Source organism: Heloderma suspectum, chromosome 11 (genome assembly GCF_057233095.1).
Source record: "Heloderma suspectum isolate Gila_16-S chromosome 11, 16-S_ref, whole genome shotgun sequence".
Taxonomy (NCBI): Eukaryota; Metazoa; Chordata; class Lepidosauria; order Squamata; family Helodermatidae; genus Heloderma; species Heloderma suspectum.
This window is the reverse complement of record NC_139468.1, coordinates 22,922,641-22,950,223: the sequence shown is the minus strand read 5'-3', so window position 1 is coordinate 22,950,223 and position 27,583 is coordinate 22,922,641. Positions and strand designations below refer to the sequence as shown.

Genomic DNA, 27,583 nt, shown 5'->3' with positions numbered 1-27,583 from the left:
CTCATTTCTGGGCTGAATTTTTTTTTAAAGTTAAGATTCTATTTGCAAAAATTTCTAGGGCCGAAAAAGTAATATAAATATTACAACCCCATTTGTGCAAATTTGGGGGGCAATTTTTTTTTTAAGCTGGGGAATGAAAAGGGTAGTGATCTAAATAGAGAGGGTCAGAGAAGATGGGTTCCGCTGCACAGGACACTGGGATACCGGGTGAAAGACCAAGGGGGAGAACATCTCAAGGCAAGTCCGATTGTCTGTTGGGCGCACCGTGGGTTGTTCTGCAAACAACCCACACTGCATAGCATATTCGCAAGGTGGGTTGTTAGCTCTTATGGCTCTACGTCACTAGTAATTGGATGAGATAGTTCCATAAACCCTTTTCAGCCTCCAGGGAGTCAAGCACCACCTTGAGATTAAAATATTCTCAAAGTAATTATCCATTAAACTAACAGGCGGAAGTCCTCCTTCACATATGGTCTGGTATCTCCCACCAAAGATCTTTCTTCCACGTTTGGAAGTAAGACTTGCCTATAGGGTCATCTGCCTTTAACAAGATCTGATATAACTGTTAACGGCAAAAGAAATATTAATTTTTAAAAGTCGTGAGCATGAACTGAATAATAGTGGCAACTCATTTTGGTAATGGACCAGAATTTATTTTTTATCAGAGACTACAGCTCCTGAGTCTTGAAAACTGGAACATGGGATATATTAATTTCCAGAGGGGTAGTCATGTTAGTCTGTTACACTAAAAACAACAAAGAGTTCTGTGGCACCTTAAAGACTACCAAATTTATAAACAAATGTTCATGCATCTGATAAAGTGGGCTATAGTCCACAAAAGCATATGTCAGAATAAACTTGTTAGACTTTAACGTACTACAAGATACTATTTAGCATGTGTAGAAAACAACTCCCTTACCACTGAGTAGTTACAGCATCTCATCAAAACTTACAGTGCCATTCTTGTGCATGTTTACTTGGAAGTAAGTCCCACTGTATTTGATGTGGCTTACTCCCAGTTAAGTGTGTACAAGGTTGTAGCTCTCAGTTTGAGGAACAGGAAGGGACCAGTGCTTAAATTTCTAAAAATTGGTGATGCTGAGGCTCAGGCATACCTGTGAGTGCTCTAGTTTATAAATCCTCCCACCAATCTGTTTGTGGGTTACCAAGATTTCTTCCCGCAGGTTTCTTATGCCTTAAACCAAGCAGAAATTCAGCAGATAACACCAGCCCTTTCCCCCAGCATTGCATCTGCATAGTAGGAAAAGCTTAGGCTGGTAATTATGTTAAATTACTCACATAGCTAGTCAAGCACACAAGACCTGCCCTAAAACAGTAGGCATAGCTGCATTGTTGTTTGTTGTGCTTATTCACTGGTGAGAGAAATACTATCTGCACATGCTCAGACATCCTATTTTTAGCATATATTCTTTAGTTTATCTCATGTTCCAAGACTTTGGTACCGAAAAGAGGTTTTGGGACCCAGCATGGGGCTCATGCTATGCACTCATTCAACATGATTTTGGCAGCATGTTTATTTCCATCACTTTTCATTCCATCCCATTCTGTGAAGTCTGTAAACAAATTCAGTTTATATACATGGAAGAGAAGCAGAATAGACTTGCAGCCTGATCTTATGCAGATTTACTTGGAAGTAAATGCCACTGATTTAAAGGAGACTTACTGCCAAGTAAGTGTGCATAGATCTGTGGCAGCGAGATGGTTTCAGACCGTGGTCTGAAGGCACATGAGGCAGCCTCCTTGCTGAAGCTGAGCGGGTCTGGATCTGGTCAGTGCTTGGAGGGGTGACCACATGTAGCCACTTGGAGTGCCATGTGGGATATAAATGAAATGAATGAAGATGGTGGTTGGCCTGACTACCTCCCAGAGTTACTGTGAGGATAAAAAAGGGGGATGGGAAGGTAGCCATGTATGCTGTTCTCAAGGATAAAAAGTGAGTAAGTAAATATCTGAATGGAGAGGGGCAAATTACAAAACAAAATATTTTTTTGGGGGGGGGGATTAAGAACAAAGCAGCGAACCTCTTGCACAGAAAGCCATGCAAACCCACCCTAAGATTCTCTGCTGCCTACAATTCCCGGCCTGCTCCAGGCCCACGGCACGCTTAACCCTTTCGAAACCTCGGCCTCGTTGCTGCTCGATGTCAGCGAATCCGGGCACGTGAAGCGAGCGGGCCGTGGGCACGGCATCTCGGCGAGCCGCGTGATCCTGGACTCTGGCGCCGTGAGAACGCGGCCAGCCAGGACTTTGGTTGTTCGTTTGGCACCGAGCGGCTTCAGCCAGCTTTCAAAGAAGACGGGAGGGAAGGAAGGAACTGCTGGGGAAAGCGAGGCAACAGCCGGGGCCGCTAGCTAGAGCGGCTGCGAGGGCTGGCTAGGGGAGGGGGAAAGCGAAAGCGATTCTTCACAAAGGCCTCTTTCGGCAGCCCGACGCCTCCCCGGGGGCGCAGGCGCGCGGTTTGGCCACGAGCAGAAGCCGGCGATGGAGCAGGCGGCGGAGACGCCTTCCCGTAGTGCCGCCGCCGCTTTCCAGCGGGAGGAGGAGACGGCTTTGTGAATATTCAGGAATGCACAGTCTTCCCGAGGAGCCCGCGCCCTCTTTCGCCGGTCCCCTCGCCAGCTGGCTCTGCCCCAGCGCTCGCTGGCTCGCGGCGGCGCTGCGGGGCGCGCAGGAATTCCGGGCGATTCGCTCGCGCTTGCCCGGGGCTTGGCGGAATGCCCTGAAGAGCCGGATCCCGGGCGCAGGGCAGCCGCCTCCTCTGCGCGCGCAGGTAGATCGCCGGCTCTCGCTGTGTCTCGAGCGGCTGTTGTTCCCCCCCCCGCTTTTGGGAGCGTGCAGCCGAGCGCGCCGCGGCGCCCTAAGGATGCCAGCGTCTCGGTGCGTGCCGTTGTTTCTGTTCTGCGTGGACGAGCTGCGGTTCCTTCCCTTGCCAGCTTCGCCGCCGCACGCTTTTGCATTCGAGCTGCAGCCGAGAAGGGGGCCGCCGGGCTGCTTCCAGCCTTTCCCGAGCGGCCTGAAAAGACAAAGCGAGAAGAACCATTTAAAAATGCCGTACACAGTTATTACTGATGATTCATACAGCGCCCGCAACATTCATGGTGCTGCACAGGGCGATTAACAAAACTGACAGGTCCCCGCCCCCAGGCGCTTACAATGATCATTTTGGCAGAGGGGAGGGCGGAAGGGAGAGGCAGGGAGGAATCTGAGCAAAGGCAGTCGCACCTTCGTAGACTTTGTAACCTATCAGGCTGCACAGGGCCAGGTTGCGAGAAAGAGCTGGCATGGTATTAACGGAGGGGAAAGTTTTTTAATTTGCTTCCTAACCGGCATCTGTTTGCATGTTGCAGCTTTGATCCGCCAATGAACTGGGCTCGGCACACATCTGGCTTCCCCGAGATGAGAGATGACCCCAGCGAATAGCAGAATGAAGTCCTCCGGCCTGCCAGGGGAAGTTGCTTGAGGAGAAAGACCCGTGGTCTGCGTCCAGCTGCGTCCCTTGCCAGCAACCTACCATGGCCCGTTCCAGCATCTGGAACAGCCTCAAGTCCGTGCTGAGAAAGAACGACGACCCCTTGTTCTTGAACGACTGCAGTGCCTTTGATTTTTCCGATGAGGTTGGCGAGGAGGACTTCCCCAGGTTCAACAAACTGCGAGTTGTGGTTTCTGACGACCCGGCTGACGCTTCTGCCAACGGGGCTCGTGTGGGCCCTCATTCTGATGATGAGTCCTTGCTGGACAGGGACATTGCTCTGCGGAGCGGCCAGACTGGACCCAGTACTACAGACCCTTGTAACAATTGCAGCAAACAAAGGGAACTGTTGAAGCAAAGGAAGGTGAAGAGGCGCCTGGGTCTGGCAGCTTCTCTCTATCTCCTCTTTATGACAGGGGAGCTTGTAGGTAAGAATGCTGAAGTCTTGTAATTGCTGTGTAAAGTTACAATGCCATGGGGGGGGTAGCCTTTTAATTATTTACTCAGTGGGACAATATGCAGCTGATGATACTGTGCTGCAAAGAGGCAGCAAGTTTGGAGAACATCTTGAGTAAGCAAAAGCAGCATGCAGAGGAAGGGGGAAAGGGTGCATAAAACGATACTGCCAACTTTATGCACGGCTGTTGTGCTAACTGATTCTACTAAATAAGCTGGTTTCCATTTGCAAAGAAACAAACAAAAAGCACACCCCACAAACCACTGGATTTTATTTCCCTTCGCTGATATGTTCAGGATGTTTTTTTTGAAAGGGATAAATGTAAATTAATTTTTAAAAAATCCTAAGAAAACACCAACCCATTACAAAGTGTTACCAACTGTTCTCTTTGCATGTACAGGACAATTGAGCAAAAGTTTAACTGCAGCGAAATCCTATGGAAATCAGTGGGTCACGACTTAGCCCCATTCCATTGCTCTAATTGGGACAGTCCCAACGGATTTTTATTTTTGCTGAATTGTGCCCACTGTGTTGAGTGCAAACTGTGTATTCAAGAGCCATCCCATGGAAATTTGTGGGATTGCTGTGGAACAGGTGAAATAAATATACAAAACAGCAAAGTCTTGTGGCAACTTAGAGTCTAACAAATTCATTCTGGCCACAAGACTCTTTGTTAGTGTATTACTGCAACACAGCTACCCTCTGGTTGGGGGGGGGGGATCTCCAACGGAACAAAAACCACAAAAACTCCCTTATACTGAAAGGTTGTTTTTTTTGGATGTATGCTAGCTACAGATTATTTTAGACATTATTACATTTGATTGCATAATACCTGCATATATACAAAGGTCAAGATTTATAGTCCTGAATATAATCATGGGTTCTTTTGCTTGTTATAAGTTCATAAGATCATCAAAACATACTGGCCACAATCCAGCAGGCATATTTACATCCTGTTAATATCAGTGGGACTTAAAGTGTGCACAATCATGGACTGGCCAGTGGCTGGCACAGATATAGATGCCTAATCTTTATGAAAGCCCTATGCCACTGCAGATTGTAATCCAGCAATATAATCACTAGTACTTGCTGTTCCCTCTATTTCTGATGTTCAGAGTGTGAGTGCTGTTGATTATGAAGCCAAAATGGCACTACATGCATAAGAGGGAGGTATCAACAGGCTTGAGGGACCCCCAAGGTTTGCAGAAGTATAGAAAACTCAGGTGAGGAAACCCTCCAAACAACCCAATCAGGACTGAGCATACTCAGTGGCCACGGAATGCTGTCTGCCCACTTGGCAGGGCTGGGTGTGTGTGTGTGGAAAACTAGGTGGTGAAAGGGGAATGGAATGGAGTGGCTGGAGTCCTGAACAGGAGCACTCCATACTGCAACACTCTGTTGCAGTCCCCACTTGTTCTTCCTGCAATACTTTGGATCCCTGGACTTTCTGTTTAGACTATTATCCTTTGGATGAATTATTTCTACATTCTGAATTGTCATAATCAGCACCTTTTAAAAGGCAACCAATTGGTATTGTTAAGAAAGCTATTGAACTTCTGCAATCAGATACATTACAAAAAGTAGGAGGACTTAATTAAGGGGTGGGGAAGTATAACATCCTGCTTCTTTCAACGTATGTGTTTTTCCTCAGTATGTTAAGGGCGATCCTATGCATGTTTCGACAAATCCTACAACTTCCAGCATTCCCCAGCCAGTATGGCTGGCTGGAGAATACTGGCAGCAGAAGAATCTTTTTCTGTCTAAACAGACATAGGATTGCGCCGTCACTTTGGCTGCAGTCCACAGACTGGATGCCATGCTCACAAATGGACCAGCCCTGTTGTTGGCTATACGGACTCAAGAACTCCACAAGCGTGTGATTTCCCTCCCCTATCTGCCATAGCCAGCAGTGGGAACCAACTTCCAGTTTATCTCTACAATAGTAAGACTGCAATCCTATCCAGATAGGCCGCCGTCTCTGAACTCGGAGGCGACCGCCTTTCCAATGCAGGGCAGCAGAAGCACAGAGGGGATCATTCCCTCCGCACTTCTCCTGCCCTGCATTTTCGGCTAGACAGCCAATTGCAGCTGTCTAGCCGTGGGAGGGCTGAGCAGGGGAGGAGGCATTGGATATGTCGTACAGGCATTTCTGCCCTCCCCGCCCTGGAACACCCCCAGACACGCCCCTTTTCGGCCACTCTGCGCTCCTTTTGTGAGCATGGAGGACGGGGCTGTTCTGCCCTGCCTCAGGTGGAGCGCGGAAGTGCGGGGAGGTCGTTCTCTGGCAACCAACCTCGGAGTGCGGGCTCCGACGTTGGTTCCCAGAAAACAAGATACCCTATGGCCGTCTAGCCGCTGTCTAGCAGCCATAGGATTGCTCCCTAAACCAATTATGGAGAATGCTGCTCTGTGGGAAGCCTTGACAAATGTTTGTGTTGGTTTGTAACAATGTATAGCTGGGTTCGTACACAACGCTAACTCATGGTATGGGTTGTTGAATTCTGGGTTGTCGTGTTGTATGAACCCAGCTGCGCTAACAAACCATAGTTTGTTAACCACAAACAACCCCAGAAAGAGAACCCATGGTTGTTGGGTTGTGAACTCTGGGTTGTTTAAACCATGGGTTGTCATTACATGCAAACTCGGAACTATGGGTTGTTCATGGGTTGTCACCAGGCTACGGAGGCAATCGGCAGGAGTGGTTAAAAAAAACCAGACGCTCTACGTGCCAGTACTACAGCGCCATAAAGTCATGTGGGATACAGAGAAGGAGCAGGTAAAGGAGGAGAGGAACAAACAACCCAGTGTTGAGAAAACAAACTATGGTTTGTTTGATCATCTGCCAGACAAACCCTGGGTAGAACAAGAAACCATGGGTTAACTGTGGATTAAATAAACCATGGGTAGCATAATGTGCAAACTAGGCTTCAATCAACAGATAATTCCCATTGGTGAGCCCTGTTAATATGCCATTTAGATCTGTTGTATCACCTCATACCATGTACATGGTGTGAAATAAGGAAGCCCCCCAGTTGAAAGTTCACAACTCGCCTCTACTGTAAACTTACTAGGTGACCTTAGGCCTCAGCTCTCCATCTGCAATAAGATTAAAAATATTCATTCGCTTTACAGGGTTGTAAGCGGTGAGGGACAAGGTTCTTTACCCCCTAATGGTGGATTGTTTCAAAATGTTATGTTACATATAGTGTTGTCAAAGCAATGCATCCCCATTATAGCACTGTTGTGAACTGTTGGTCACCTATGGTGAACGAGGACTGCTTCCAGGCAACCAAAAGTTGCTGATGTGATTTCTAAAATGGATATAAAGGTCTATTTTGACTGGAAGAGGGTTTTTTCCCCCTTTTTAGATCTGTAGTGTGTCATAAATGACTAGCATATATTTGGTGTGGGCAGATGTGGCTAATGAAACCTTTGGGAGGAAGTTACCTTCTGTGGACTTATTAGCAAGGCTGCTTTATAGGACATAGTTCTTGCATTGTTGAAGGTGGTTTCTGAACCATGTGTGGGAGAGGAATCTGAACAAAATTGCATAGTAGTAGAAGTGAAAGGAATTCAGCGGTCCAGAAATCCTCAGGCAGTCAAGTTAACCAGAGAAGGCCTAGGAGTATTGACTGATTAACTATCAAGCTTCTGGTCAGATAAAGAATGGCTGAGCTCTCCACCGCCACAGAAAGTGTGCTGGGCATGGCTGGCCTACCCTCTATTCCTGCCTCTCTCAAAATTATTTTGAGTTCTGACTATCTGAAGCCGCTTGTGAAGGGGTTTGTGATCAGTCACCCATGAGATGGACCTTTGTCCTTCATGGCTCACTGAAGACAGCAACGAGATGTCAGGCTCATTATTGACTGGGATGTTAGCGTGCCTTTTTGAAGTCTCCCCCCTCCCCCCACTACAAAGGGATGATAGGAGACTTTAAAAAAAGGAGGAGAGGAGGGACGGTATATGAACCAGATGTCAGGGTGGACACTGAGCCCATAGAATCCCAGAGTAGTTCTGATTTGGAGGAAGAGCAGTCGCTCCTGGGAGAGGAGTGCGCCCCTTTTTCCCAGGGCCCGCAGCTGACAGAGATTCCTCCCACCCACATTCCTAGATTAGAAAGCAGTCCAGGGAGTGACCCAGCACCGATAGCAGACTGGTTGGATGCGCGGCGCAGACGCAGAGAGAGGCGCCAATGGAGAGCGCGGAAAGGAGGCGTAGCGCCCGGTTGGCGCTCAAAGAACGGTTGCGCCCAGAGGATCCAAGGGAAAAGGGGAGGGATTCTCCCTAGTCCTTATATTCAGGGGTCTGCCAGTAATTGCCCTTCAAACGGGGACCAACTGTTCTAACTTAGGGCATAGGGATGCTGCTGCTCAGATCTAGTTGCTACCTGTAGAGCTGTTAAGTTGTAAAAGAAGAATAAAGCTTTGAAAAGAGTCCCTTTGTCTGGACTTGGCTACTGGATTAGACTGAGAGCCCTCCAAGGAGCCCTTGACACCAGGCATTTCTACAGAGCTGGATTAAACACAAGGAGGATGGTGTGGAACAATATTCTGGGGATCTGTATCTTTGTGGATCCAGATGGTACTATGTGCACTCTCTCTTCTGCCTACACTCACCCAGGTTCAGCCATGTAGTCGCAGGGGCAGGATATACCCATTAATCCCACACGATAGTTCAACATGTGTGGTCAGCAGCAGCTGGTGACTCCAGTTCCAGAGGGGCCATGATTCCATTCTGGGTTTTAGTTACCACTAGCCAGAACTCGAAGGGTGCTATCCAAAGTGCTGAACTTTACCCCCAAAATGGGCTCAGCACCTTGGATAGCACCTTTAGTGCTTTGGCTGGTGGTAACTAAAATTCAAGATGGAGTCACTACCCCTCCAGAACTGGAATCACCAGCTGCCACTGTGTGTGGTCGGTGTAGGTTCTGGGGCTGAGTCCAGAAAAAAAAACGAATCTTCAAACATAGAGAAAGCTCCATATGTTCCAGGGCTGCTCTGAAGACTTTACTGGTTGGTTTTATTTACTCCAGAACAAGTGCTCAAATTTGTGTGTGGCAAGACAGGGGACCCTTTTAGCAAAAGCATGTAACCCAAAAACAGTACCTAAGGCAGCTGTCACAAAAGGTAAGAGGTGTGGGCTCCCTCTACCCCCCTCCCACCATAATTCAAGCAATACACAAGTCTTATTATCATCTGAAGTGCACAGTAAGAATTGTAGCTCCGATAATTTATTAAAATGATATGAATTCCTTAGGAGATTGCTTGTTTGAGTAAATCTTTCTGAGTTGGGACGTGTCTGTCTAATGCTAACTTGTATACACTTGGATGTCAGAGATTCTTAAAAACAGCCTTCTCCAATCTGGCTGCTTCCAGATGTGTTGGACTGCAAATCCCATTATCAGGCAGCATGGCCAATGATGACTGGGTGTGATGGGTGCTGCAGTCCAACACATCTGAAGGGCACCAGGTTGAAGAACAGGGTGGCCAGATGCAAAATGGGATAGGGCTCCCATGCCATTAAAAGAGGGAATTTCAGCAAGTGTAGCTTGTCTTGCAAACTACACCTGCTGAAATTCCCTCTTCTATAGACTATTAAAAGTGCAGGAGCCCTGTCTGATTTTGCATCTGGCCACCCTTTTGGGGAAAGTTGTTTCAAAATGCATCACTGCTTATTCAGAAGTGGGCTATGACTCAAGCTTGATATATGTGAACTACAATATATGATGAGATATATAGGGTAATAAAGGCTTAAAATGCATGGTCTAGAACAGAAGTAGGCAGCCTTTTGGGGGCGTGGGCACATTTGTCAATTTGAGAAACTGTCATGGCCACCACCTCAAACTGGCTGCTGTGGGAGGCATTGAAAGGACAAGTAACCTGCCCAAAAGACTGAGTACAAGGCAGAGGTCTGGGCTGAGCCCCAACACACTAAACAACTCCTTTGAACCCAGTTTTCAGCACCAACAGAAACCTATTTCACAGCAATCCCAGCTGCTAGGAAGAAAATGTTTTAATTTTTTTTGAGGAGGAGGAGGAGTTGGGCACCTTTGCGGGCTCCAAGAATGTCTAGAACTATTATGACCCTATCGTACATGTAAGTGTATACCTTGAAATATAACGTCTGAAGGTGACAAGTGCGCATTATACTGGTACACTTGTCAGAGCACTATCACTTGCTCCAGATCCTTATTGAGCGTACACTTGGTTTTGCCTCCATGTAACATGTGTGAAAAGGCCTTCAATAACCATATGCCTAACGCTTTTCCCCCCCTTTTAAACTTCTACATTAAGGTGGATACATTGCCAATAGTCTAGCAATCATGACCGACGCGCTTCATATGTTAACTGACCTCAGTGGCATTATTTTGACCCTGCTTGCTTTGTGGCTGTCTGCAAAATCACCCACAAAAAAGTTCACCTTTGGATTCCATCGCTTAGGTAGGTGACAGTTTCGATTTTTACTATTCTAACTGGGCCGTACATGCCAATTAACAGTTAAGCCTATATTTTAGGTCAAAGGGCAGATAACTGCTAGTGTTAAACCAGCTTTCCCCAATGTGGTGCCCTCCAGATGTGCTGGACCACAACTCCTGTAATCCATAGGAATGATGGGAGCTCTAGTCCAACACATCTGGAGGGAACCACATTGAGAAAGGCTGCTCTAAATGGTCTGACCCATCACAGCTGGCAGCTTGTGAGAACGGTTTTAAAAAGTTGATTTATGAACTCAGAATAAGCAGTTTGAAAGAAAAATGTAAAGCCCCCTGCTTTCTGTATTTACAAGACACATTTTTGAAGACACGTTTGTTGCTCTCATGCTTTACCTCCCCGTCCTCACGGTAGGTTCAAAACATCTTTGGTGTTCACCTCAAAACATAATATGCATTGCAACCCAAACAGGCTAATTGTGGCATGAGTTTCTGCTACTTCAGCAGATGCACACAGTAGATATAATCCAGTGTATAAGGCTGCAATCCTAGGTTCACTTCCCTGGATGTAAACCTCATGGAGTCCAATGGGATTTATTTTTGAGTCGAAATGTATAGGATGTGCTGTAAATCTAAAGCAGTACAGAAAATACTCCGCTCCCTAATTTTTATTGAGGCCATACTGTCCTCCATTTTCCTCTTCCCCCAAGTCCCCATGGGCCATATAGCTTTATCCATGGGGTGACTGGGAAAATCCAAGTGTGTTTTGGGAGAACTGATTTTTTTAAATCCAAAGCAGATGCTAGTGGGAATATAGGAAGCTACCTTATACCGAGTCAGGCCATGGATCCATCTAGCCAGTTCTGTTGACACTGACTGGCAGTGGCTCTTCCAAATTTCATTTCATTTCATTTATTACATTTCCATTCCACCCAGAGTTTTTCCAGCTCTACGTGGAGATGCTGGGAATTGAACCTGGGGCGTTCCGCATGCCAAGCATGTGTTCTACTAGTGGAGGCTGGTGGCTCCGATTTCAGCGGGGCTGTAAAGCCATTCTGGGTTTCAGTCAGAACTAGGCAGAACTCTAAAGGCGCTATCCAAAGTGCTGAACCCAATCCCCAAAATGGGTTCAGCACCTTAGATAGTTATTTTAGACTTCTGGCTGGTTCTGACTGAAACCCAGAATGGATTTACAGCCCCACTAAAATTGGAACCACCAGTCTCCACTGTGCTTTGCCACTGAGGTACAGCCCAGCCCTTCCCTTCCCTTGGGGGAAGGAAGAGACAGATCACGGCTTGAATGCTGCTTGTTGCCTTTTTTATCGGGTGATTACTTTGACTGGTGTTCAGCGTAGTAGGTCCTACGGCTGAAACCTGATACAAAATTTCACCCAGTGATCGGCACGCTGGCCAGTTGGCAAGTGGGTGGTTGGATTGTATGCGATCTCAGCATTCCAGCCCTGACCAAAACAAACACCCCCCCCCCACCTGTGGTTACAAGAGCGAGGCAGGCTCATACACGAGAGCCAGCGTGATGTTGTGGTCAGAGCAGCCTTCCCCAATGTGGTGCCTTCAAGGGTGTTAAACTACAACTCCCACTATCCCCAGTTGTAGTCTGACACATCTGAAAGGCACCAGGTTGGGGAAGGCAGATTCAGACTATGTTGGAACCTCCACTCTTGGCCTAAAACTCACAGGGTTGTTTTGAGGATAAAATGCAGGGCATCAGGGAGAACCATCTACACAGCCTTGAACTCCTTGGAGGAAAGACAGAATTATTAATAATACGTCAGCAGCATTGATTTTAGAGGGGCCAACATGTCCATAGCTTGTACACAGCATTGTGAATGAGTTGACATATCCTTAGAAACCATTACAGTCCATCTCCCAAAATCGGAACAAGTCTCCCCCAAAAGTTTTCTCAGTATATAAGAAGAGAAAGCCAGTAAACAAAACAGTGTTTTTCATTTAAAAACCCACGAATACAGCTCTGCTCTTTCATGCCTCTGCTAGGCTGGTCTCTGATCGCATTATTCAATTTGCTGTTCACAGGACTTTTTTTTAAAGATATAATTAGATTCTTCAACTACTTTTTTTGGTTCTTTGATGTCCCATGGGAGCTACATAATAATGCTAAGCACCGGGGTGTATTTAAATGCCTTTGAATTCTGCTCTTGGCTTCAGTGGGTTGTATTTCGGTCATAAGGATACTCATTCCACAAAATTAAAAACTCTTGAAAGAAAAGTTTCATTGCTGCCAAACTCTTTATTGTTTGAGCCCCAAGAAGATTTGATACTATACAGTGTAGTACAGTATGGCTTTAATAGTGAATTGCTACTCTAGGGCTGATGTGGAGGAAAATGTGTCTATCTAGGAACAGAAAGCTTGGCAGACTAAATTATGAAATTTAACCTGCCTCGTGGATAGAGTAAAAGGAGACTTTGGCAATATTTTCCCCCTTCCCCTGCCTCTGCTAGCATTTTAATGGTTTTACTCCTCCTACAATTCGTTTGATGTTGCTTTTACACTGTTTCTTTTTATTAAATAGTTCTAAAATGCAACCCTGCGTATGTTTACTTGGAAGAAAGTCCCACTGGCTTGCTTCCAGGAAAATGTGCTTAGGACTTACAGTGTCTTCCGATGCACTTCTACTCAGCCTTAAAGTTGTTGTTGTATTTTTATGAATGTATTTACACACACCAGGCTACCCTGGGAAAAACTTTTTGAAGGGCAGAGGGAAAAACAGCTAATAAAGTCATGTTAGACTCATAAAATTGTAAGGTTGGGAAGAAGCTGAAAATGTTTGAGTTCAAGTTCCCATACTGAAGCAAGACCCTTCCAGTTCAAACCTTCCTAATGATTTAGCCCATGTCAGTCCATCATGCTGTTCTTGTTAACAACATCATTGTTGTTGTTATTATTAATAGTAACAAACTGTGATAGCTTTGCACAGTGCCGGTATTGTCGCCATTGAGGTTAATCTGTGGTGCGGTTAATTAAAGAGCCAGGGACTGCATCCAACGGGAACGTTCAAACTTTGTTCCAGGGAATCTTGGAATTCCTCAAAAGCTTAACTGGGATTGCTTAGTAATAAGATCAATAACGGTGGACAAATTTCCCTTCTAGAAAGCTTTCCCACCATTGCCAAAGGTCTCCTGCAGCGTTCAGCTGTGGGGGAGAGATTGGTATGTGATCTCAGGTACACTTAGTTCATGTGGGGCAACAGCAAGGCACAGCGGGCCTGGCCACTGAACTGAATGTCCTGGAATGCACTGCACCTTTGAATCCTCTCCCCACATATAGGAGTTCCTTGGCACACAAGTAAGTGCAGAAAAGTTTTCCTGAAGGTAGAAAGTTTAAAAACTACTGGTATACATCTAGGATGGCCAGATGCAAACGAGGACAGGGCTCCTGCACTTTTCACTTATAATGCGCCAAAAGCAGGGGAGAACCTAGTATGTGTATGTTAGCATATCCTGCCCTTCTAAAAACAAGAAATACTCAAGGCGATAAACAAAATACAAGATTTAAAACAGCTAAAATGTAATAAAAACTAAGAATGCCATAAGCGGGCAATCCTGTACATGTCTCCTCAAAAGTAAGCCCCATTCAGTTCAGTGGGACTTACTCTCAGGTAGGTATGCATAAGATTGTGCATAAGAGGCTCCAATCTTAGGCACACGTATTGGGGAGTAAATCCCACTGAACTAAATGGGACGTAATGAGCGAGCCATGGTTAGGACTGTTTTGTAAAAACTCCAGTGAAAAGTCGCAATTGGTGCCACGGGCAGCAGCAGTCAAATTGTGTCTCAAAATGCTTGCTGGAAAAGGAAAGTCTTGGCAAAGCTTGTTTGCCAGGGCATTCCACCATTGTGGGGCAACTACAGAAAAGGCCCTGTCCCTCATGCCCACCCACCATACCTCAGATGGCAGAGTTGCGCTTGGGGGGCGGGGGAGACATACAGAGCAGGGCCTCAGTAGATAATCTCAGGCAGGGCTGGGGAACCTCCAGATGTTGAAGACTTCTACTCACATCATCGCTCACCATTGGCCAAGCGGGCTAGGACTGATGGAAATTAGAGTCCAACAACATCTGGAGGGCTACAGGAGATCCTCCAGGCCTGATCTCAAGGATCAGGCAGATTCATATGGTGGGAGGCGATTCTTCAGACACACTAGTCTCAGGCTGTTTAGGGCTTTAAAGGTTAGTAGCAGCACTTCGTACTGAGCCCAGAAACAAAATGGTAGCCGGTGCGGATGATACCATCTCCAAGTTATATACTCCAATCTGCCAGATCCAGTGAACATTCTGCCAGCTGCGTTCCTGCTCAGTGAATTGTAAGGCAGTTGCATTGTGCTCGTGGCACTGAGAAGCCTCACCACAAATGGCACATTTGTCAGCCTAGGAGGAAGAGGGGGAAGTGAGAAGGAGAAGTAGACAACCGCACAAGAGGGAGAGGGAGAGATGTGATATGTGTGCAAGAGAGAAACTAAAGCCTTGTTCAAATGATCACCTAAACTTGGTTTAGATCAGCCTTCTCCAGCCTGGTGCCCTCCAGATGCATTGGACTGCAGCTCCCATCATTCCATTCAGCATGCAGTCCAACACACCTGGAGGGCACTAAGTCAGGGTAGACTCTGCTAAATTATACTATAGGATGTATGTCCGTAAACCATGCTAATAGTGCAGCTGTCTTTTCTGTTTTCTATCCCAGAGGTGTTGTCCGCCATGTTCAGTGTGCTGCTGATCTATATCCTTATGGTTTTCCTCTTGTATGAAGCTGTTCAAAGAACCATCCATATGGACTATGAAATCAACGGGGATGTCATGCTTATTACTGCGGCTGTTGGCGTGGCAGTAAACCTCATGTAAGTTTTCTCTTTCCTTCTGTTAAAAAGTGTGGAATCTTTTGTTGTTGGTTCTGCATAGCGTCAAATTTGCTTGGCTGCAGTCCAGCCTGGCTGCTGTTGGAATCTTACGAACCAATTTTGCTGGTTCTTAGTGGCGTGGTTGCTGCCGCCACACTGTTTTGCCGTAGTTGCTTCCCTTGTTGCTCCAATAACGTCTAAAAGTTTCTGCCCATGTGGCTTGGCCATAAAAGCATGGCTGTGCCTCCACCGATGACTGCTGCCATGCAGTATGACTTGACAACATGCTGCTAGAACAGTGTGACTCAGCAACAGTGAAGAGGTGCAGCAGTGGAACCACACTGCTGGGTAATGTGCTATGCCAGGCGCTGCTGATCTTTCCTTGGCCCCACTTTGTTTATTTTCCCCTCCTGTGCTCCTTCCCCTCCTAGTTTTCAAACCACTTCTCTCTCTTCCTTTCGAGTCTCTTGCTGAAGGCCAATTTCTTCAACAAGGCCTTTCAGGCACCAACCCAGTCTTGCACTTGGTTGGTTTTCTCCTAAGCTTTCCTGGTTTTCTCCTAAGAAAACCAAAAGTTGGTTTTCTCCTAAGCTTTCCTGCTGTTGCTTTGTCAACATTTAAGGTGCAACCCTATCAGGATGCCCATCAGCTTCTGAACTCGGGAGGCTGACCGGCACCCTATGCAGAGCGGGAGGAGCGGCGGGGGTCATCTTTGCATTTTTGCTAGATGGGCAGTTTTGCCCGTCTAGCTGGGGCTCTGCAGAGCAGGAGGGAAGGAGTCTGGGGATGCTGGAGGATTCTTCGTAAGCCAGCCTCCCCAGTCCCCTCCCCACCCATAGAACCTCCCCCTTTCTCTCCTCTCCAAAGTCAAAAAGGCAGCATAGGCTGTCCTCTCCGTGCTGGCTGTGAGTGGACGGGGGTGAGGAGCTTTGACTCCTGGGTCCGAGTGCTGTCTCCATCCTCGGATCCAGGAATCTGAACTATCCGATAGCCCACCAGAGGCTGTCTAGGGCTGCAGGATTGCTCCCTTAGCCTCTCATAATCTCTGTCGCATTTTGCATCCTTGGTCTCTTTGTTTTCCATCTGGCAGCAATTATTATTATTATCATTTTGAAAACATTCTTGGCCGCCTTTCAGGGCAGGAACCCTCCCGAGGTGGCTTACAGCAATAACAATCACACAATAAAAACCGATACTGCAATTAAAAAGTTTTTTTTAAAGCAACAGCAACAAACATCCTAAAAAACAACAAAAACCAGCATAAAAATAAAACCTATTACATACAACTGCAGTGCCACCCAGTCTGATAAAACATAATCAGGGGAAGGCCAGCATGAAGTATAGGTTTTTAGGGCCTTCCTAAAAGCCTACGATGATGGGGCCTGGCGAACCCCCAGTGGCAACTTATTCCAGAGGTGTAGTAATGTTCTTTATTATACCGTGCATAAGTAATGTTCTTTATTATACCGTGCCAACTGTTGGCCTCTAGGCTTATTCCTGCCCTCTAAAGGGTGACACACACACACAGCTGTCAGCCCAGTCTGTTCCTCCCAGGCTTCTTGAAACTGATCTGAGGGAGATGCAAGCAGGTGGAGAAACCCCACTGGAGGACAGCAGGAACTAAAGGAAGAATGTGGGAGAGAGAAGCCAGACAGAGGGGACCATGCCAGTGGGAAGAACAGTACTCCTTTTGTTCATATGCCGGTGTCTCCCTGGGTTTCTCTTCTCACCCACATACTGTGGACTCTGCCCTCCTGTTGTCAGAAAAGCCTTCTTCCGTTTACGGTTTAGGGTGTGAGACTGCCAACAGGACTAGATTCCATCCTTTCAGAGGATCAAACATACAGACAGGGATGGTCGATGAGGAGGAGGCAACCTTGCTGCCCGTCATCTGTTGTTATATTTAATTGTAGCTACTGGTAACTAGCATTAGTGGCTTGTTCTTCGTGCTCACAAAAGCATATTAAAATATTGCAATCTCCGTATACTTTTTTTCATTTGGGATTCAAACCTGGCAATGTGTGGGTTTTGATTTTTCCTTCACTTAAAAATAAATACTGGGCAGTCTCCTTTGCTGCCCGCAGAACCCTCTGCTAGCACAAGGAGGAGCTAGCAGTTCTTCAGGGAACCTTGGAAACAAGAGGAAACACTCATCTCCAAATCAGGACAAGTCAGCGGAGCTCCCTTCTGCGCTCTCTGCTGACCTGTCCCGATCTGGAAACAGGTGTTTCCTCTTGTTTCCAGGGCTCCTTTACAAAGCGCTAACTCCCATTCTGCTGGCAGTAGGTTCAGCAGGGGCAATGGAACCATCAGGAGTAGGGATGCATGGATTGTTCAAAATCCACTCTGTTTCTGTTCCCTGGGTTGTCAGGCGCAGACCGATCCAATTTTTTTTTCGTTATGCAGAAAAATACACAAATACCTCCGTAAGAGGATTCCAAACAATTCACATAATTTACCTTAGTGCATAGCATTTCGTGTATTGTCCCCCATTCCATTCAACTTTTCCCTGTGTATATTTACCAGCAGAAACGTGTGTATTTCCCTATGAATAAATATGCATACATTTCAGGAAAGTAAATAAAAAGATCTGAAAGTCCATGGACTCGGTTTGCAGTGGATTCTACAGGTCGGATTCTTAGAAATCCAAGCTCATTTTAGTCCGTCTCGAATTTCTCCAGCATCCCTAATCAGGAGTGCAGCAGCAGTATTGGATACTGCCCACTAATTTCTTGTCCTCCGCTTTACATTTCAGAATGGGCTTTCTGCTGAACCAGTCAGGTCACCTTCACTCCCATTCGCATACCCCTGCATCCGTTCCTCCATCCAGCTCTTCTACTACGACATCTGGGCACAGTCATGGCCATGGCAGCCTGGCGGTGAGAGCTGCTTTTGTACATGCCCTGGGAGACTTGGTACAAAGTATTGGTGTGCTGGTAGCTGCATACATCATTCGTTTCAAGGTAGGACTTTTCCCACTAGGCCTGTGAACAAGGCCGTTTCTGATCTTGGCTGGCTCGGCACACGAATGCTGAATACTCTTGGTATGGCGTTTACGTAAATGCATCTGACCCATTGCTCCACGTGAACTCAAATGCACTCGCATCTTTTTCAGTGGAGGATTCAGCTCTGTGCATGCAAGAGACACGTGCACAGAGCTGCTACTAAATGGGGAAACCCTTGCACACTGAACCTTCAACCCATTCAAGAACTGTTGAGTTGAACTGAAAACGAACAAGGTCCTAGATATTGTTTTCTGGTGGGGGGGAACGGTGTGACCCTCTGTATTGCCCTGGCCGTGGGCGTTGAACTCTTAGGTTAGAGGTGCCAAGATAGTGATAAATCAGATCCATAGGTTTACTTACAAGGAGCACTTTATTGGGTAATTTACAGCACGCAGGTGTACCCAATGGTTGGATCAGACAGCTTCTCTGAACCACGAGCCATGGGGTCAAATGGGTTTTATGCAATACATGTTGGCCATGAGGCAACACAACACTAGCAAGTGCCCCCAACGTTCATTCCCAGCGTAGACTAACAGCACTTGGTTCTCAGCACAGCCACCTGCATCTCAGCATAAACACACAGCTTCACTTCACAGGCACGGCCTTCTAGCATTCATTAGTAAGGAATGTGCTGAGAAGGCTGTTATTGGCCTTTTGACTCATCTGCACATGCTCAGAGGCTTACCGGCAAGGGAATTGCACCCATAATGAACTTAAGCAAGCATTATGGATCTCTAGGCCCCTCTAACACTACAGATGACTTGGCTATGCTCCTGGGGCCAATACACCCTCCCAGTGTTGTTGGCTGCAATTTCCAGCAGCCCTAGTCAGACCTATCTACTCTGAGTAGCAGTGGTTCTCCAAGGTCTTGGTGGGGGTGGGAGGACTTTTAAAGTCCTCCTTCCCACAATTATTTAACTGAAGATGCCAAGGTTTGAAGCTGGGACCTTTCTGCATACAAAATATGTGCTCTGTGATTGAGCTATGCCCCTCCCTAAAATACAGATGGATTGGAGAGGGGAAATAAGAATGAGTGAATGTTGGGATCAGAGACGGCTCTATATTTGGGGCAAATGGGGGAGTGACCCCCTGCCTGTTCCCCACCTAATTGTAGCAGAGATATCCCCCTACAATCAGGTACATTTGCCCCACTACTTCCAAGTACTACACATGGTCTTCTCCTGTACTCAGGAGAACATTGACCATTTGTCCTCTCCTCTGCCCCACCAGCCCCAATGGGCACCAGCCATCACTGCTTGGGATACAAGTCTCCCATAAGCCCTACCTGTTCTAAGTAGGGTTGGACGAATCAAGGCTATTTCTGGTCCATGTCAGTTTCACAAGTATTCAATCATAAGTCCATTCCAACCAGTTTCCACAACTGCCAGGGTTCCTCTTATGACCTGGACTCCCTGAGTAACTCCGTAAGGATCTCTTGCCTCCTTAAGAGTCCCACCTTCCTTCTTTTACCCTCCCCTTTCCAGTAATGTGGGGTTTAGGCTGTAGGCATGGGGTGATTGACACTCTAGACGCAGGGTTTAACCACAACAGTTTACTGGTAAATTAAAGCAAGCAATTCGCAACTAAAGGTATTTTACACAATAGAACTGAGTGATATAAAAGGCATTAAGAGAAAATAAAAGTTGCAAAATGCAAGGTCCTTTACCATAGCTGTACTTAGATTTCTCTAGGCTGCTTCTTCCTGCTCCCTCTTCAGGCTTTGATATCTCCGACTCTGTTCTTACTGGCCTGGTCTTTCTGATTCTCTCTTTTTATACCCTCCTCCCCCAAAACTGAAAGTACTGCTTCAAACCTGAAGAAGTTAATCTTAACTGGGGAAATGAAACTGAAACTTAACTGGGGAAATAAAACTACTCCTCTCAGGGATACCCCCTTCTGACAAAAAAAACCCTCCAGACCTCTAGGCCTGACCTTTTTCCTTGCCTCTGGGGGTCAAGAAACAGGCCTCAAACTTTCACAGCATTGTTCTGAGTATTAAAAAACAAACGAACATGCACAAACACGTGCATTTATTTCTATACACAACTGCTTGTGTATAGAAATTGAACTGCTGTGGAAAATCTGGAGAAGTGCACAGTCCAAAGGCTAACGGTGTTCTGATCCACATATTAACCCAGGAATTGTGAATTAGGACAATTTTTTTTAAAAATGCACAGCAGTCAAAATTGTCAGGATTTTGATCAGGCCCTTTCCTAGATGCTGTCTTACCAGGTGTTAACCTCTTTTGTTTCAGCCAGAATACAAGATTGCTGATCCTATCTGCACATATGTATTCTCAATTCTTGTGGCTTTCACAACATTTCGGATCATACGGGACACCGGAATAATTGTACTTGAAGGTAACAGCTGTTAGTGTCCTTACTTCCTGAGATTGTCATTTGAAAGCAGTCACAAGCCACAATTACTGTATTTCTTCTTCAATTTATAGAAGATCTTTAAGTTTTTGATCAATAATTTGATTGGGGAGATTGATACATTCCACCATATGTGTTGGTCTGTAAGATGATCAAAGTCTACTGGGAATAAGTCATTTCAAGAACTTAGTGCTATGCTATCTAAATTTGTGATACCTAGTGCCAACCAGATTTACTGAACATCTTTGATGATGATTTCAGTTGTGCTTCACATGGAGAACTTGTACGTTTCTTTATGCTGGCAGTTGAGATGGAAGTATCTTTCCACTGGGAGAGTCCACAGTTGTCAGCTATCAGCCAATGGTATTGGAGGCTTCGAAAGTTGGGGTTAATGGATATACTTACACAGCAAATCCATGTCCCAAATGATTGTGTGGATTCTGCTTTATCAAATGTTGGTTCTTTTTTATATTACAAGTTAACAAAGATCTATCCATCAGACAGATAGACAAATACCATGAATCATTTTGATCTGATGTACTGACCTCAGACAGTTCTCGGGCTATCCCAGCCTCATCTTAGGTGCTGCCTTGCATCTCCCACATGTCAGTCATATTGCCCTCAGACCTTCTTTCTTTATGTTGTCTGGGATATGTTTGTATTTTCCCTTTTGGATGTAATTTTTGTAACACACAATTCAAAATATAGGGGTATTTTTTTAAAACAAAAATTGTAATCATAGTGGATGAGGTTCTTCTGGGAGAGGCAACTGTTCTACATTATATAAGCACAATTTTTAAATTGCTTTTTGAGAGCTTGTAAAATGACTCTGTGTGTGTGTGTGAGAGAGAGAGAGAGAGAGAGAGTGAGTGAGTGAGTGAGTGAGAGAGATGTATATGTATATAAATAGGCTACTGCTGTGGATTTCCAACTGCATTCTCGGGAACCTTTGGGTTTCCTTGGTATCTTCTCAATAAGAAGATTTTTTAAAATTGCAATCTTCTCCTGAAACAAGTCTGGGTAGTAAGAACCTTGCATGACCTGAGCACATACCGTAGAATAAGAATGGGCGGGAAAGGTAGATCTGAATCTACTGGGAAATCACCCAGAGATCTACAGTAGATGGGCAAGAATTTCTGACTACCAGTTGTTTAACAACAGCAGCAACAAAATGACTCCACCATCATCGCCCAGAATTATACCACTGAAATGAAGAAAGCTTGCAGTAACCGAGAGTGGATTTTTGACTGTGAGTGCCATTCAGTTCTGCTACTCCAAATAAACTCCTGGGCTAAGAGTGATTTAATTCTCAGTGTGGGTCTTTTGCACCAAGCGCCAACTGGTGGATTTGAAGGTTCAAGTAAAAAGGGGGAAAAGTAAACTGCCAAGTCTGCCCACCCGTCCCGTACAACATACTTGAAAATGATTCACTAAGTCCTTGTTTTTTTCAGCAGATGTGAGTAATATGGAAAGGGTTCCCTGAGGACTGAACATTTTGAAAACCAGTGTATTACTGCTTCCAAATAAATGTATACATTTCAAGTGATTGAAAACATTTGTCAGTTAGTGGAAATGTAAGACATAAAAATGGTTAGGATGGTAGTTGTATTAGACGAGAACATTTTGCTTTAAGTTGGTTGCCCCATATGACTTTTTATAATTTTTACCTTTTATAATTGGTTCAAGTTCAAGCCTAAAAAAGAACTATTTCAAGCCTAAAAAGAATAATTCTAAACCTGATCCTTGATCCTTCTTTTATTTGTAGGAGTTCCAAGGCATTTGAATGTGGATCTCATGAAGGAAGAGTTAATAAAAATTGAAGATGTGTTTTCAGTGGAAAACCTGAATGTTTGGTCGTTAACTGCAGGAAAAATAATTTCCATAGTCCACTTGCAATTAGGTAAGATGGGACTTGCACATAGCAAACCACTATCCTAATGAAGTAGAATCCTGTGATTAGACTGCATTTATTATAATTTTATTATTTTTGAAGGCCCTGCATCAACTAAGTGCTGTACATAAACAAAATAAAAGACACAAAGCCTAGTTCGCATGTAATGAGAAGCCACCATGGGTAAATTTCCCCGGGCTTCTTGTTGCAGCAGTGGCCATTTTGAATATTCTGGATGGGGGGGCACACCTTAGCTTCTTGTTACATGTGCACCCAGCAAGGGTGGGTTGACGGGGTGGCCGACAAGCCACCCAAAACCCTAAGACAGCCCATGGTTCTGGGTGGCTTGTCAATCACCCCACCCTCACCAGGTCCGCATGTAACGAGAAGCTGCCTTGGTGGGCGCTTGGATTACCAACTTGGCATGGGTGCCACAGTCCATCATAGCTAATAAGCCATGGTGGGCTGTGGTGATCATGCGAACCAGGTCATAGTTTTAAAATCTAAAAGAAATGTGCATGTGAGTGAAGATGGAAAAAGGCAGAGGAGGAGAGAGATTAGTTTGACAATGCCAGAACAAAGTGGCGAGTTTCTAAAAAGACATTTACATCCAGTTGTGGCCAGGCCGATCTCTGCTTTCTGGAGTTCTAACTGGGATAGAAGGAAGTACAACTACACTGTGACTGGGTACACCAAACACGACAACCCATCCTCAGGGTTGTCGTCGAACCATGTGTTGTGTTGTGTGAACCTAGCCACGCTAACAAACCATGGTTTGTTAACCATGAACAACCCATGGTTGGTTGTTGGGTTGTGAACTATGGGTTACTGTGCTGTGTAAACCCAGTCAGTGGGTCTTGGGTAGTGGGCCACTCCTGCCTCTGTAACAGCAGAGATATTTCGGGAGAGGTTCTTTTGGGTTCTCAATGTGGCTTGAGAAAATAAGCCATACTGCTTATGGGTAACAAGCCATCCTAGCTGCATTCAGACACACTAACCCACGGTTCAACAAACAATCCACGGTTCAAAACAACCCACACTCAACCACTAAGCGTGGGTATGTGTGAACAGCCCCTTAACGTTTCTGCGGTTTTCTTGATTTTCAGTTCCTGGTAGTTCATCAAAGTGGGAGGATGTCCAGTCGAAGGCCAGACGACTGTTGCTGAACACATTTGGAGTCTATCAATGCTCCATTCAGCTTCAGAGTTACAGGCGAGAAGAGAACAAACCCTGTGCAAACTGTCAGAGCTCCAGTGCCTAATTTTCCACGCTTCTGGTGGTGGTGGGGACTTGCTGTCTTATTCTTTTTATCTTGCAGCCAAAAGACCACAAAGCAATAAATGCAAGATCTACAAATGGAATGGGCATCCTTCTAGGTCTGGAGTGGTACTGGCAACCAGGAAGACTGGAACTGGCCAAAGCACTGGGTCAGGATCACCCTTTTAACAAAGACAAGTTATTGCTCTTCTCTCACTGTTAATTTTTGCTAGGGTTTTCTTGCCAATGTATTTTTCCAACAGGTTGTTTACAGACCACATTATGGTTGGGCGGATACGCTCCATGTTGCCATTTGTTAACTGTGTAGCAGTACTTGCCCTACCCTCCAGAAGGGGCATCAGGAATTAACTAGTTGAGTTTAAAAAGAGTTGACAAGGTTGATCATGTCCATAATCTATGAAGTTAATGATCTCTGAACTGGTTACACAGTGTTTACCCCATTAAAAACAGCCAGGTTTTTAATACCTTGCCTAAAAAGATGCTGCAGGGAAAACACAAACCCTTCATACAAACTTGAATCCGTATTGGGAAGTATAGCTTTTACAGTAACCAGTCTTGGAAATAGAGCTTTAAAACTATACTCCAAACTATAAAAGGTCTTTACCTGGGACAAACTACCGGTTGTTTAACTGAAGACTTTGGGGCTGGACCCACCACGTTTTTAAAGATCAGTAGTCTTTCATATCTTTCGGCATAGGACTTCTACCATAGAAAAGTATATATTTAATTTCTCCAAATCTATATGGTTGACTCTGAGATTATTCTTACTGATCATCTTGAATATCTAACATTTTAACCTGCTCCAAGAAGCCATTTGGTCAGTGTGAATCTTCAGTCTAGTAAATAAAGATGCCGTAGAAGTGATTGATTTGCCTCACTGAAAGCGAAGGGGCCTTATAGAAACACATTAAACAAAAAGATCAAATCAGTAGACATAATATAGACATTCCAGAAATAAGAAAACAAAGACTTTGGATACACTGCAGTCCCTGAAGGTTAGAATTGTGAGAATCTGGTTTTCATTTCACCTTTGCATTTCCTTCCAATAAATTTATGGTTTTTGCATGATGATGTGCTGAAGTGTGCCAGTGAAATGTTAGTGATTCGGTGAACTGTACTGCCTTTCTGTCAAATGGGAGCACACCCACTGTCTTTTTAAGAAATTTTCTCGTCTAACAATCTAAAAGTAAAACCTTCTTTTCTGACCTTTGTGCTGAATCATAGGCTTTAATGGCTGCATTGCAGGCACCAAATTACTGGATTCTTCTTAATTTTGAGCATGGAGAAGGGGGAAACTGGGGAAACCCACTATAAAACAGAAGTGTTGCATTTGGATCATAGATAATCCAAACCAGATTGATGGTAGATTTTAATGCTGCAAAAATATTTAATAAAAAATACTAGGATTTGGCCTCAATTTCTTTGCATCTACACTACATTGATTACTCTAAAGAGATCTCCCATCAGAAACAAACTAACATTTTGGTGTAAGAAACATGGTATGGCTAAGACTAGTAGCTTTGGTCTTCAGCTCTGAAATCTGAGGCAATCGGCTTTTAAAAACATAGCTAGCAATATTGTATTTTCTTCCAAAATATTTGTATTGGCTGCAATTAGGGCTAAAGAAGCCAAAAAAGGATAGTTCCAAGTTATCACAACTGACAAGGGAAATATGTATCAAAGTTACCAATTGCCAGTATATTTTGACAAACTGAATATTTATTTAGGACATATAGTTAGAAATCAGTATCCAGTTCCTTCATGAAGTGATTTTAATATTTTTTATCTTCTGATGAAGAGTGATTTTTTAAAAAATTAATCATTACATGAAAGCAATTTGGATATTTAGAACATATAATTCTAAAGAATTATTCAAATATTTCGTGTAAATAGTATAGTATTGCATTTTTAAAGCTATCCCTTGATGAAGAGTGAACTCATACAAAGTATGTTGGTGGTTGGTACCCTGACTGAATTACTTTGCCCACTTGTTGGATTTCTGGGTTCGCTTGTGACTGGGACTAGCCAACACTTCTCCCCTTCTACCCACCCCAAGTCAGAATTTCAGTATTAGTTTGAGCAAAGTGCACTATATTATATATTTTTCTTCCACAAGAAGAGTGGAAATCCTACAAAACAGTATGCTTGCATTTCCAGCTCAGAGATGAAGAGCTGGGATCTTTGGAAACCTGTTGTTTTGCTACATTACAATATAACACAAAGCCATATCACAATTTGTGAACAATTTGTGTATCCCTTCTATATGACCTTTCTGGAAGTCAGGTATTTTTGCACACAATGGATATTCATAATGGATATTTCATGAAGCTAGGATTTACGGCACACATACTTTGAAACGGGGGGTTTGGTAGATCTGTACTGTACTTGGAGTTTTAAAAACTGTAATTATATCCTATATATTTGTTTAATGAAACAAATGTGTTGCTTTACTGTGGATTTATTAAATCAGTTATTAAACTGCCCGCTTCTGTATTATAACTGGGATTTTTGATAGCTTAAAAAAGTTTATTTGCATTTGGATTCTGAGGTTTTCTTGCTTATGCAAATCCTCCATCTGAACTTGCTCTGGACTGTAGGTGAGTATGTCATTATGTACATCTTTTTCTTTTTTTTTTGCCTAGCCAAGTTTATGTCGGCACATACCACATTTGAGAGGTAAGCAGACTGCAAGATATGAAAAGACAGTTCCATCTCTGTGTAACTATAGCAATGGTAGTAACATAAATTAAACAGTTAATTTCTTACCCCCCTTCTTTTTCTCATCTACCCTCTCATTACCTGCTATAATTACTTCTGCACAACCAGCTAGGTGAGGCTTTGTAAAACCGGCAGAAAGTTGAACATAATGGCTAAGAGTCTGAACGATGAATAGAGAAGTTCTCACTTGGAAAGTTGCCTCTGTTATGAACTCACAAGTCACTTAGGCAAGCCTCTCTCTCAGCCTGATCTGCATTACGGATATAATACTGGCTTATCTTACAGGGTTGTTATAAAGACTGCAGTAATGACATATGAGAAGAGCTTTGATTACTCTGAAGTGGTATATAAAAATGGGTATTATTTCATAAATAATACCCATTTGGATATTATTTATCCAAAATAATGGGATTCCTGCATTGAGCAGGGGGTTGGACTCGATGGTCTTGTAGGCCCCTTCCAACCCTACTATTCTATGATTCAGGTTATTGACATGCCACAAATGTCTCATATTGGTACAAATAGGTCAGTAATCTTTGCAGAGTTGTTGTTACGTAGATACGTAGTATGTAGGTCTATTTAGGGCGCAATCCTATGCATGTTTAGACCGAAAAAGGACCTACAACTCCCAGCATTCTTCAGCTAACCATGTAGGACTCTTCCCTCTTCCCACCCCCCACCCCCCCGGTCTAAACATGCATAGGATTGTGCCCTTAAATAGTTAAAATAGTCACTTGGTATATTGAACTAAAATGGAGTGTAGGGGAAGGAGGCAAACTCCCTTCCCTCCCCACTCCCCCCTCTCTAAGTGGTACCTATGCATCCTTCCTACCTCTTATCTACTCTGAGGCAGGAGTTGGAGAAAGGCAGACATGCAGTTATGCAATAGACAAAGTCTGTTCTAAGCAAGTGGAGAAATCCTCACTACACATTCCAAGTATTGGGGGGCGGGGGGAGCATTTGCACGGCAGAGTTCCCTGCAATTTTCAATGCATGGACTAAATGGACAAGCGGGGTGCAGTGTATACTGCAGGGGCTGATGGAGAGGAGCTGGTAGTTCTTTAAAAGC

The 27,583-nt window shown here is 44.7% G+C and overlaps 2 protein-coding genes across 15 annotated transcripts in view; one reads left to right on the top strand and one right to left on the bottom strand.

Moving 5' to 3' along the window:
- Positions 1-26: 26 nt before the first annotated feature.
- LOC146337138 (uncharacterized) overlaps positions 27-27,583 on the bottom strand; it is a 60,961-nt gene continuing 33,404 nt past the window's right edge. For 10 of the 12 annotated variants that reach the window (XM_084817182.1, XM_084817177.1, XM_084817175.1 and 7 more), the window contains one exon: positions 642-3,034. In XM_084817182.1, the coding sequence (XP_084673308.1) occupies positions 2,425-3,034 (610 nt within the window). In that variant the 3' untranslated portion in view covers positions 642-2,424. Of the gene's footprint in view, positions 3,035-27,583 lie in introns of all 12 variants that reach the window. The other 2 variants (XM_084817179.1, XR_014785364.1) reach the window with 2 other exon arrangements.
- SLC30A4 (solute carrier family 30 member 4) lies at positions 2,151-26,180 on the top strand. 3 transcript variants are annotated; one of them, XM_084817171.1, is made up of 8 exons: positions 2,154-2,791; positions 3,369-3,918; positions 10,241-10,387; positions 15,094-15,247; positions 18,003-18,210; positions 20,507-20,612; positions 22,393-22,527; positions 23,625-26,180. In XM_084817171.1, the coding sequence occupies exons 2-8, from the start codon at positions 3,534-3,536 to the stop codon at positions 23,777-23,779; spliced, it is 1,290 nt and encodes a 429-aa protein (XP_084673297.1). In that variant the 5' UTR covers positions 2,154-2,791; positions 3,369-3,533; the 3' UTR covers positions 23,780-26,180. The 3 variants fall into 3 exon arrangements, with proteins under 3 accessions (XP_084673300.1, XP_084673297.1, XP_084673298.1); XM_084817174.1 differs by lacking the exon at positions 10,241-10,387 and having other exon boundaries at positions 2,151-2,791; XM_084817172.1 differs by lacking the exon at positions 2,154-2,791 and having other exon boundaries at positions 3,209-3,918.